This window comes from Tetrahymena thermophila (genome assembly GCF_000189635.1).
Source record: "Tetrahymena thermophila SB210 genomic scaffold scf_8254527, whole genome shotgun sequence".
Classification (NCBI taxonomy): domain Eukaryota; phylum Ciliophora; class Oligohymenophorea; order Hymenostomatida; family Tetrahymenidae; genus Tetrahymena; species Tetrahymena thermophila.
In genome coordinates, this window is record NW_002476301.1 from 172,436 (window position 1) to 184,787 (window position 12,352).

Below are 12,352 nucleotides of genomic sequence, written 5' to 3' on the forward strand. Positions count from 1 at the left end.
ATCTAAAAAGAAAAGTCAAAATTAGATATTTATCAAGAAAGTTAAAGAGTTATTAATTATCAGAGTAAGATAATTTTAATTCTGCCTTTTTTGATATATTTTATTCATGGACTAGTTTTTAATTATAAGTTAATTTTCTTAAACATATATACATATTAAAACATTAAATTTACATTATTGTATAAAAAATATATTTTAGCAAAAAATATATGAAATAATTTACTTGACAACTAATTGTATTAGATATTTACTCAAAAAATTGTTCAGCAATTTGAAGACTATTAATGCAAATTAAAAAACCGAATAATACTTTCAGGAGATCAGTATGTATGCCATTTTAAAATATATTTAATACATGAAAACAAATATTAAATTGAATTAACCTTAAAATTTTACTCAAAGGAAATTAAAAAAGTTAAGTTAAATATGATTATAAAAACTCTATTTTTATTAAAAAATAAAATATCTAAATTCATACAGTAAATAAATATCTATAATTTTACTAAATTTATATATATGTTTTCAATTTAATGTAATCTCGAAAAAAAATGACTTAGAAATTTATAAAGATATTTATTCATTTTAGGAATTTAAAACATTAAAATGAATAAAAGAATATCATCTTTTTCAAGTTAAATTTCATTTTTATTTCGCTTTAAGTTCATTTCTCAAATTCATAAGCAATATTCCAAGCATATTTTTACCACTACCGTCTCCTCCATCAGCCCAATATTTATCTTTCTGAGTATGTTCAATTATCTTTGCATCTCCTGTACTAAGCAGAAATTTCTATAAATCTTTGTGTTATGTAAATTTAGCTTTTAATGCCTCATACATTACTTCATCTTTTACACTCTCCCAATCTTTTCTTAAAGGGTACTCGTCATCTCTCTGTCTTCCTACATAAATAATTAGTTTTAATATTAATTCAAAATGGTCCCTTTACCTAATTTGAAGGATTCGCTTGGGGTTGAAGCTAATCTAATTAACTCCTCTTTTTCTGTTCCTGAAAATTTTTGAGCTTAGAAATAATGTTCAGTTGTAGGCCATTGCTTTTCTTTTAATGCTATAGGAGAAGCATAAAAGTTAGAAAATATACCATTATGTTCATATTCTCTATAAAAATAAATATGTCCATTAGCATTCACATGAGGTTATTCAACTTTATCCATTTTCGTACAGTTATTAATTTTATTAATAAAATGATATTCTATTTTTTGATTTACTTTTAAAGCGATCTTTATTTTTTAGAATTTTATTTAAGAATTTAACCTAAAAAATGAAAAATGTACTAGAAACATTTTGACTAATCAATAAATTATTAAATAGATAAAAGAATTATTATATAAATCGTATAAATTCTGACTACACTACAAATTTTTTCTACTGCCTATTAAATATTTAAATAAATAAAGGAATATGTTGTGTTGTTCTTGAAAGATTAATTAATAATCAACATTTATTTCAATTTTATCAATTAAAAATTCTACTAATTCATTATAAGAAGATTTTAGCTTGTTAATGATATAAAAATTGTACTTTTACACAATTATGAACTTAAAAAAAATTATTATATTTGATATTTTCAATAGTTATTTTCTGAAGGCATTCTAACATGAACTGAACCATGAATTAATTCTTATTCATCAGGTTATTTTATAATCTTCTTTTCTTTAAATCCTCTTAGAGTTAAATATATTATTGCTGCAGCTAAAGCTAAGCTGATTATGATTATCAAAAGGATATTAGTTAAAGAAAAGGAAATAGAACTACTGTAAGGATTGTCCACTAATTAAACTTGAGATATGTGAGACCTTTAGAATTCATCGTAGGCTCTTACTGAAATATACAGTTTTGAAAAATTACTTAATTTTTCAAGCATTTAATTTAAGTCTTAATGCTTTGGATCTATTTCCATGAAATGTATTATATTACTTACAGATTCTCCAATTAATACATTTGATTCTAGAGAAGCTTAGTCAGAAGACATAAAAAGATAAGCATGCTCTATTTTTTGGTTTGAATCATTCGTTACTTAAAGGGCATTATCATTTATATTTATTTCAAAGTAATCATCTCTTGGTTTTGTAACCTCTTAAAATGTATTTTGAGAATATTGTTTTAATTGAATCAGCACATCAATATCTGCACTACTAACAATTTCTAAAGAATCAGGTTAGTAAACTTATTACAAAACAATATAATAAGTATAACTATTTATTTTTAGCATATGAAGTTCTAATTGTACATGATCTACATCTGGAGTTTTTGTGTTTAGATATACCTTCAGACTTTATGGACTCATTGAAAATATTTCTAAGACATAGCATCCTTCATTATTTAAAAATATTTTTTATTTATTGTCTTTTAATAACTTAAAATTGAGTCCTGTAAATTTATATTAGCTTAAACTCTGCAATGATTAGAATTATAAGCAATCTTGCTTAAATATCTGAATTTTTCTACTCTCACTTTAACTTTTTTCTGCTAAAACCATAATAGAGTCACTCTACATAGTAACTTATTATTACTGATTAAAATTTAAATAGTTGCTCTTTGACTATAGTTAATATTATTTATTCTTTTAGTCTTAAGATTTTTTCTTTTTATTTTTTAACTCTTATCCTTATTAGTTAAATACTATATTAGGGACATTCATTGAAGACTCCTAAGCTTAAGCATCTGATCCTTATATATTTTAAACTGAAGAGTGTGGTGAGTTGTCAAATATTTATATATTAATTGGCGTATTTTTTAAGATTCCACCTTTTAATAAAACAAAAATATCCTAATTGGAAGGAATTGAGTTTGAATAAATCATAGCATTTTCTGGTAATTTTTCTAATTTAACTATGTAAATATCATTCTTAACTTTGGGCTTTACAACAAATTCAAACTCTATATTTTCCGAAGCACCATTTTGTGAGTTAGCTTATCCATAAATGCTTAAATATATCATACAAATTTTTGTTGATGAGTTATAGTACACAAATGGAAATTATAAACTAAATTTGATGCTTTCATTTGATAATTGCTTTTTAAAATCTTCCTAAAATCCTTTTTAGCTCATCTTTATAAAACAATAAAATAAATTTAAAAATAACTCAAAATAATATTAAGCTTTACTGTTCTTGCAGGACCAGCCTCCACAACAATTTAACCCTTCACTTTTAATTCAACTTCTACATCTCCGCAAGACTCGATTTTAAAAATCTAATTTTGACGAGGTAATATAGTGCTAGTTATCTATTCATTCAATTTAATATTTTGATTGGCATGAATTAACCCTAATAATAAAAGAGCATAAAAGACCTTCATTAAAGCTTTAGTATTAAGATTAGAAAATTCTTTAAATTTTTGCATTTTTGATAAAAATTGAAAATTTTTGAATGATTTAATTTATTTTATTGTAAATTTTTAGATAATTAATTAATTAACTAATTTAAATATCATCAACATATTAATGTAATTGAGATAAGTAATTTATCAAAAATTCAAGATAAATAAATAAATAATTTATTTCACAACTAATAAATTTTGAGTTATAGATTTTCAAATAGATCTCAATCATATATAAATATAGTAATGCTTTAATAAAATATTTCTTGTTTAAAAATAAATTAAAGATAAAAATATTATAAATTAGCAAAATCTCAAATAAAAAAAAAACAAAATTTTTAATTCTTTGGTTTAAATGTCTATTTGATTATTTAAATAAAAAATTTTCAAAACATATTTTAAAATAAATAACAGCAAAAATAACTTGAAAAATTATTTTAAGCAAAATGCTTTAAAAAATTATTATTTTTATTAAAATAGAATTACCATAATACTTCAAGTTATTTATTGGTATTTATTATTTGCAAAATCTGCAAATAAATGAAAACTGAATTGAATAAAAATATTAAAATTATTATTATTATAACAATATCTAAGTTTTCTTTAGTAATCTTCTCAAAACATACAATCATTAATTAGTTAAAACAATAATTTAATTGAATTATATCAGAAATATAAATTTACACAATTAGTCTCTTTTATTTACAATAATATTAATTTATATATTATTATCTCTACTTATAATATTTATATTTAATTTTTTAGCTGATTATTATTTAATTGATTTTGAAATATATTAAATTAATTAATTTTTATATATATTTATATCAAGAGAAGTCTCTGTTAGGGAATATTTTTGGAGCTATTAAAGTCCAAATATAAATAGCTGCTGTTAGCCAAGCTATTATAATTTTAATCCAATAACTAGCAGAAGATTCTTAATATAGTTAGAAAGTATTATTACTAAAATCAGGAGAGCCCCAATTAGTAATTAGCATACATGTGTAGATCGAAACAAAAAACATGACTACATAGAAAGCCTTAAATTATTATATAACAACAAGTCTTCTTATATCATTTTTATCTTCATCACTTAGATTGGCTTATTACTAGTTTAAGTTCTACGATTATTGCTATTATTAACCTTAAGGCTATTGCATGGAATTATTTTCATATGCATTTTGATTTGATACTTTATTTTAATCTAAAGATTTATCTTCTTCATCATCTTTATTATCTGCTAACAAAGCTTAAGGTGCATTGTTTATGATATTTTAGGTAGTTTTACTTGTTGATTCTTTGCTACTAAAAGTGACATACATCAAGACAATAAAATTTAAGATAATTGCGATAGATAGATCAAAGTAGAATCCATTTTTATTATCTGAATTAGAAATAAGACTGTTGCATTCACTATCAGGAGAACTAAACTATGAGGAAAATGTCAAAAATGAAATGTATAATCCGATACCGCCAGAAGCAATCAATGATCCATGAGGGTTAAATCCAAGAATTTGAATAAATGTTATAACTACTAGAATTACGATATTAACAGAAGATATAGCAGTATTTGTACTACATCCTTTAAACCATATGAATGTAAGAACGTTTAAAGCTATAGTCAACCCATATAAAATTAAGGAAGTAAAAACCAAAACATATTTCATAGACTAGTTTCCTTGATCGTAATATTTGACCCAAGTTTGAGACCATTTATAGAGTAGATCAATAATTACTAAAGACTAAAATAGCATATATAGAATACTAACATATTTAGCAAATTAAGAATAACCTTCAAAAAAACTATTAGGGATAAAGAAAACTAATATAAAAACTAAAATTATATAAGTTATCTTGAAGCACCATAATCCTAATTTGAATAAAATAATTTATTTAATAAAAAATGAAGAATTTTAATTAAATAATATTTACCATCATTTATCATCTTTTTGGCTTCTATACCACAGCAAATAAACAGAAGCAAGAATAATCCTAGATAAAATGATGCTAAACTAAAACTCATTCTATAAACAGAACTAGCTCCAAGACATTCTGAACCACCACCAGCTTCAGAAGGACAGTTAATGTATTTTGAAAATGTTTGAAATATATCTTATAGATAGTAGAAAGTGAATATTATAAAAAGAGTGAATACTATGTTTAAAATAATGTATGCCAATCTAATCTATTATTTCCAAGTTGTTTTGCATAAAGATTTACAACAACCACATGCATTAGAGCAAAATGCTTTACCAGCACAGCAGAGTATTGAAGTACCGCAAATAATCATTTTCTAAATATAATACTAAACTAAGATTTGCTAATTTATTTTTTTTTTTTTCAATCTTATAAATAAGTAATTTGTTTGATTGTTTACAAATAGATTATTTATATATCTATTTTGAATTTTTATTTAATCATAAAAAATATATCAACACAGCTCAGCTCGTTTGTATACAAATTAAACAATTTAAAAATTAAATCTATATTTTTAAATAAATTACACATTTTGCCTCATGTGATATAAATAGAAATAACCTTGATTTAGTTTCTTTTTTATTCCATTATAATTAAATTTAAAATATTGCTATAGACAATTTTTTAAAGTTAAATTTCAAATATTTTGTTTGAAATTCACGTGATTTTACTAATTTATTACAACTTAACTAATTAAATTTTGAATTATTTTCAATAATTATCATAATTCTATTTTTTTTTTTTTTAATTTTATTATTTTCTTTTTTCTCACAAAAAACACTCTACCTACCTCCCATTAATATTTTTAAATTTTGAAGGTTCATCTATGTTTTCTAAAATTTCAGAAAGGAGGAGTATTAATTAATATTTAAAATTCATAATTTATTATAAATATATTTGTTCTATTTTATCTTGTAATAATACATTAATTTGTATTCGTTAATTCCTTAATTATAAAATATCAAAAATAATTTAATAATTAATTAATTAATTCAGTTAATATAATGAATATTCAATGATTAATTTAACTTATTTTTACAGAATTAACGTAATTTAATATTTCCTTTTATAAAATGTTATAAATTTGTATCATAATATTTATTTTGCTATTTGAAAATAGCTAAATGAGATATTTGATAAATTATAAATATTTTGGCAGATTTTTATATTTTTGATATCAATTTTATGTGCATTATTTATTATATTATAGATAGATCTTTAGCTGGCCATAATTTATCGAAAATAAAATTTTTTGTATTGTTTTTTTTATAAAAAATAAAGTAATTGTTTCATAATATAAGCACAAATTTTTGTATAACTATTTAATATTTTTGGAATAAAAAGTGAAATTTATAATAATTATTTTAAAAAAATATTTTAAATGAATATATCTACCAACTAATAGCTTAGCAATATAGGTTCTTAGACTAACCTTTTAGATTTCCTGGCATAAGAAAATAGCTAATCACAAAAATAAATTGATAATAATGTTATTCTTAAAAATGATACATCAATAAAAGAGAAAGGAAAAAAGAAAAAGTACTTTGTGGCAAGGAAAGTATAGCCCAATATTGGGAAAATTGTTGAGGATTAAGAGCATGAGCAAACACCATCAAGTTAAGGAAAATAAGAAATATATTAGAATCCTGATAATAATAATTATGAAATAGATTAACAGTAGCGAAGATTTTCATAAGCGAATCAAAATTAAAATATAAAAAATGAATATTAACAAGAATTTCAAAAAAAAAGAAATTTTTCTTTAGAAAATAATATATAAGAAGGATAATCTCCTACTTTTCTACCTTTTTTAAATAATCTCCCTTCTGTTAATCAAAGCTTGAATAATTCATAATACGTACCAGGGTTTACTCCTTAGCAAAACTCTATTTAAAACTAAGGAAATGGTAAAAGAAATATATCTCCAAATTAAATTTTAAAAGGTGTTATTGAAAAGCCATCTGCATTTTAAAGTTATTTTAATAGAGAATCAAATGATGCATAAAATAATGTAATTAAAAGCTCAAATTTAAATGAAAGTGTTATACCGCATGTAAATATTAGTGGAATCGATGATTCAATGGATGTCTCTTCATCTCATATGGATAGAAATATTTTTCTTAAGCATAACTAACCTTTATACTAGCCTTAAATAGGTGATAACGGACCTAAATTTGACAAAAATGGTAAGATAATACCTCGCTCGATAGTTGGAAAGCCAGAATGGTTTTTAAAAAACTAAGGAAGCAAGTTAACAAAGGAAGATCTAAGCATTTTTACACCTAAAAGGTAAAGATAATTAACAACTCAATCTATTAGTGTTAAGAGTCGCTCTTTAAATAAGAGTAACTTGAAAAATGCCTTGAAAATATAGTAAGATGTTAAAATAACTAAATACTAACTTGAAAAATAATTAGAAGCTATCAGAGAAAGGATAAAGCATAATATAGAAGTTGAAAATAAGGCAGTTTAATAACTTAAAACAACTGATAAATTAAGATTTACTTAACAAACAAGAAACTTAGAAAAATTTAATTAAATTGAAAAAGAATGGATGAATTTTATAGAGTATAGTAGCTCTAAAATGCATAGAGATTACACATAATCACAGCTTCTTTAATAAGATGGATTTAGATAAGTAATTAAATATTAATTAATTTCATTTATAATAAAAATGGTTTAGGATAATAATAAAAAATCTTCATATTTTTGTTTCTTTTCTTTACAATTTTATTTAACTAAAATAGAAAAAAGAAATGACTGATGTGTTTGAGACAGCAAAAGGGGCATTTGATCTTTTTGGGTCTAGAGTGTGGTACATGAATCTTAGAAATCCATAGGAAGATCAATAATTAAATCCTGATGAAGGTGATTATAAAGATATTATTAAATCAAAATCACAAGTTAACATGAACCCTCTAGTTGTATTAGAAGATATGCCTCTTGCGTTTAACAGAGCATTGCCATAAGGTATGGTTAAAAAATAGCTTGAGATAGTAAGAAAGCCTCTGGCTACCAGCTTGAATTAGTCTTTAAAGATGTCAAAGTCAATAAGCTAGTATAGCTTGAATCAAAGCAAAATAACTAACAAACCATTTCAATCATTTGACTCACTAAAATATTATAACTAAAGACTATCTAGTCTAAGAGATGACATGAAATTCCATAAAAAAATACTTATTGATCAAAACCTAGAGTTAGATAATTTAATAGTAAATAAAAAGGATTATTTTATAAAAATTAATCACTATTTTAATTTTATTTTAGATATTTGGTTAGAACTAATTACAAAGGGAACAAGATATGCTTTATAATTCCAAAGAGGATTTGTTTGAATATAAAAAGTAGGAACCAGAACCCTGTAATTTATTGAATGTTACTTTCGAATTCTCTTAATTAAATTGTTTATATCCACTAATTTTTTTAAAAAAATATATTTAGATGTAGAAGAAATAATCGAAATATAATATGATAAGCACGGAATCCAGTAAGAAGGAACTTTAAAAGATTTTAGTTTACCATAAATAAATAGACATTCTATAGATTTATCAAGTATAAGCAAAAACTGAAAATAAAAATATCAATTGAAAATAATAAAAAATTAATATCGTATTTTTAATAGAAATATTGATGAAGTTGTATGTATAATAAATAACAATAGTTTAATAAAATTAAATTTCCAAGTCTTTACAATGGTTTAAGAAATTTATTTAAGCTATAATTGACAATATTTTATATTTCAAACATTTAGTACTAGAGTTACTGAATATTATAAGAAAAATAATGATTGTACACCTAAATGTGGCTATAATTTTGCATATTTATTTTAATTCAAAAGTCTTACTGTATATTTTTTATATTGAAATATTAAAGAAGAATTAAAGTAAAAATATTAATTTTGTTGTGTTCAAAGAATTAATAAACATCATATTTATTTATGGGTGAAACTCAGTCCACGTTATAAAAGATAGATTTAACTAAAAAACATGCTTATGACCCCAACAACTACCCAGAAAATCCAAAATAAAACGCTTTTTAAGAGTTAGGTAGATTTTTAACTTTCATAGATCAATTCATTTAGAATTGTATTATAATAGTTAGCCTAATTTAGCAATATATTTTTTTATTTAATGATTAATTTTCTTATCCATAATTTGGTAAATAGACATAAATCAGTAAACGCATTTTGTGAATGAAATCCTCAAGCAAAAGTTTAATGATTTTGGAAATAAAGGAAAGAGCATTCTATAATTTCTTAAAGAAAAAGGATATTTATTGACAGATCAAATTCTTGGAAAAGGAGGTTTTGGAATGGTAGTAAAAGGGTATAGTGTTCCTCTCAAAAAATATGTAGCTATAAAAATAATTAAATTTAAAACACAAAAATAGTTTTTTGATAACTTGCTAGAATTCAATAATTAATAAGATCTTAAGTAGAAAAACATCCTCTAATCTATTTAGATAATGAATTTCAATGAGTTATAGATTCAATTTATTGTTATGGATCTTTGCAAAAGTAAAAAAGGACTTTTAAATATTGAAAACTATTATTTTGATAATCTACTAATTATTACTTTTAAAATAAATTCTAATTTATCAATTCACATGTTAATTTATATTTAATTTAAATAGCTGACTTAGTCGAATACTTAAATTACTTCTTAAGCTAGAAAAAATGGTTGAAAAATTTAGAAATTCTTTAATTATGGTTATAACTTGTATAAGGTCTAAAGTATTTGCATAGCTAAAATATTCTTCACTTAGACATAAAACCAGCAAATATTCTCCTTGGAATAGACAATTTTTGGAAATACAGTAATTAATTATTAACAAAATTATTTATTCTTTTAGTTAAAGATTCAATAATAATTTAGCTCTTATTTGATTTAGTTAATAACTATAAATATTATGTTTTCTAATAATTCTAATTTTTCTTTTAAACTTATAATTAATTTTGAATGATAAATAAATATGAAGCATAAATTAATATACTATTTATATCTAATAATAATTTATTATTAATGTCTTTTAATTAGAATAAAAGCTCAGTTTAATCATAAAAAATATAAATTTTTATTAAATCTAATAAATATATACTTATCTTTACTATGTAATACCAAAGCTTTATTAAAGCTACCCATGAATAAAATTATCTTTGATTATTTAAATTGCATAGTTATGCTGTATATTTCAATTAATCATATGAAGAATTAATTTTAATATACCTTTATTTTAAAAAGACGACTTTGGGTTATCTTTTGTTTTACGTGATGGATAAGAATCAACAACTGACACAGTAAATATATATTACTATTGTAATAAATTCAATTAAATAAGCAACAATATTTTATTAATAGAAAGGATTTACTTCAACTTACAGCTCCCCTGAGTAATACTTATTACATTAATTTAAAGTAAAAACACCAATATCTAAAGAAGTAATTCTATTTTCAAATAATTTTTATAATTAATAATTTTTTAAATTAGAGCGATATTTATAGCTTGGGATTAGTGTTTTTATTAACAACTAAAGTTATTCTAAGCAAAGAAACATTAATAAAACTAAAGTTAGATTCAAATTTACTAGCAAAGTGTTATAATGATGAATACAGTGATTTGAATGAATAAATAATAAAAAAGATGCTTAAGACTAATCCACAAAAAAGGATTACTTTAGATCAGCTGGAAAGTGTGATTTAAGAAAATATTTAAATATTAGAAAATAAAGGTAACTATTTTAAAGAATAAATAAATGTAAGAAACAAATCATTGCCGAGTTTAGACATAGAAAAAATTACAAAACAAAATTAACTGGAAAAAAATAAATCCTAATCATAAATAGAAAAAATATAAATTTACTACCCATCAAAAAGAGTTTTAACAAATAGAGAATATAATGATTAATAGTTATAAAGTAATAGATAGTAAAGTACAACAGCAAGTTTAACTCCTTTAAAATTAAGGAGGAAAGTTATTTCGAATCCTAATGATTAAAATAATAAAAACCAGTCAAATAATCAGTAATCTTTTGATTCTTAAGTAGATTTAGTTTAACTAGGAGCTGATAAAAAAATGCATGGTTTACCCTACATTTTAGAGAATAACTTAGCCAATAGAAGTTAAGGTTATCTTAATTAAAATACTGTGACAATAACACAAACCAGCAATAAATTAACTAAAAATGATTATTAATTTTAAAATTAAAAAATATAAAATTTAATAAGTAAATAAAAAAATGAAATGGAATAAAATATTTAATCTGTTAAAAACAGATATTTAAGTCTATAAACTAATAAAATCGAAGTTAAATCATAAAATATTTAAAAAAATAATAATAGCTTTTTGCCTAAAATATATTAAAATAGAGCTCAAATTAATTTGCAAAATATATACTTTGATGAAAATAAGTAACAAAAATTTAAGTGAGCAGACAGACATACAAACTAAACTCTATTTTAATTAAGAATTTATTTATTTATTTATCAAATTTAATATATAAAATAAGAACTTTAAAATTTAATGTAAATATATAATTAATTATCATTAAAAATATATAATAAAAGAAATAAAAATAGATATCATCTATCTAACTAAGTAAAGTATTCTTGAATTAATTTATTAATATTCTAAAAATTTTTAAAATTCATAAATAAGTTAATTATTTTAAAAAACTTATAAATATCTATATTAAATTTATGTTATCTAACATAAAATCTTTAAATGTTTAGTGGATTTTTATTGAAAAATATTGCTTCACTATTATCTTACAAAATAAAGAATGAATTACGTTTGCCTGTTTGTTATTTTTTTTTCTTATCAATTTTTATTTCTATTTTGAAAATTTAAAAATATTTTTTTGTGAAAAAATCTTAATAAAAATTTATTTCAAAAATTAAAATAAATTAAATAAGATGCATTTATTTTAATATCAGCTAAAATAACATCAGATCCGAATCAAATTATTTTTTTTCAAGTTTTTGAATTTATTTCATGTTTCAGGCATCTTCACACATGTATTTGACTCCAATTTAAAATA

At 21.8% G+C, this 12,352-nt stretch overlaps 5 protein-coding genes across 5 annotated transcripts; 2 read left to right on the forward strand and 3 right to left on the reverse strand. All coding sequences in view use genetic code 6, as the record gives it.

Annotated features, from left to right (window-relative positions):
• Positions 1–415: 415 nt before the first annotated feature.
• TTHERM_00486130 (swarming motility protein ybiA) lies at positions 416–1,305 on the reverse strand. Its single transcript, XM_001032825.2, has 2 exons — positions 947–1,305; positions 416–899 (listed from the first exon to the last, which is right to left on the reverse strand). Exons 1-2 carry the CDS (start codon positions 1,299–1,301, stop codon positions 640–642), a joined length of 615 nt encoding a protein of 204 aa, XP_001032825.2. The 5' UTR covers positions 1,302–1,305; the 3' UTR covers positions 416–639.
• Positions 1,306–1,585: 280 nt separating this feature from the next.
• Positions 1,586–3,363, reverse strand: TTHERM_00486140 (transmembrane protein, putative; the record flags this gene model as incomplete). Its single annotated transcript, XM_001032826.1, has 2 exons — positions 1,586–3,070; positions 3,127–3,363. The coding sequence occupies 2 exons, from the start codon at positions 3,361–3,363 to the stop codon at positions 1,586–1,588; spliced, it is 1,722 nt and encodes a 573-aa protein (XP_001032826.1).
• An 803-nt stretch (positions 3,364–4,166) lies between these two features.
• Positions 4,167–5,629, reverse strand: TTHERM_00486150 (TMS membrane protein/tumor differentially protein; the record flags this gene model as incomplete). Its single annotated transcript, XM_001032827.3, has 2 exons — positions 4,167–5,209; positions 5,272–5,629. The coding sequence occupies 2 exons, from the start codon at positions 5,627–5,629 to the stop codon at positions 4,167–4,169; spliced, it is 1,401 nt and encodes a 466-aa protein (XP_001032827.2).
• Positions 5,630–6,574: 945 nt separating this feature from the next.
• TTHERM_00486170 (hypothetical protein) lies at positions 6,575–8,904 on the forward strand (the record flags this gene model as incomplete). Its single annotated transcript, XM_001032829.2, has 3 exons — positions 6,575–7,954; positions 8,064–8,528; positions 8,584–8,904. Exons 1-3 carry the CDS (start codon positions 6,698–6,700, stop codon positions 8,902–8,904), a joined length of 2,043 nt encoding a protein of 680 aa, XP_001032829.2. The 5' UTR covers positions 6,575–6,697.
• A 349-nt stretch (positions 8,905–9,253) lies between these two features.
• Positions 9,254–11,742, forward strand: TTHERM_00486180 (Serine/Threonine kinase domain protein; the record flags this gene model as incomplete). Its single annotated transcript, XM_001032830.2, has 6 exons — positions 9,254–9,362; positions 9,482–9,832; positions 9,949–10,131; positions 10,557–10,612; positions 10,674–10,754; positions 10,804–11,742. 6 exons carry the CDS (start codon positions 9,254–9,256, stop codon positions 11,740–11,742), a joined length of 1,719 nt encoding a protein of 572 aa, XP_001032830.2.
• Between the last annotated feature and the right edge of the window lie 610 nt (positions 11,743–12,352).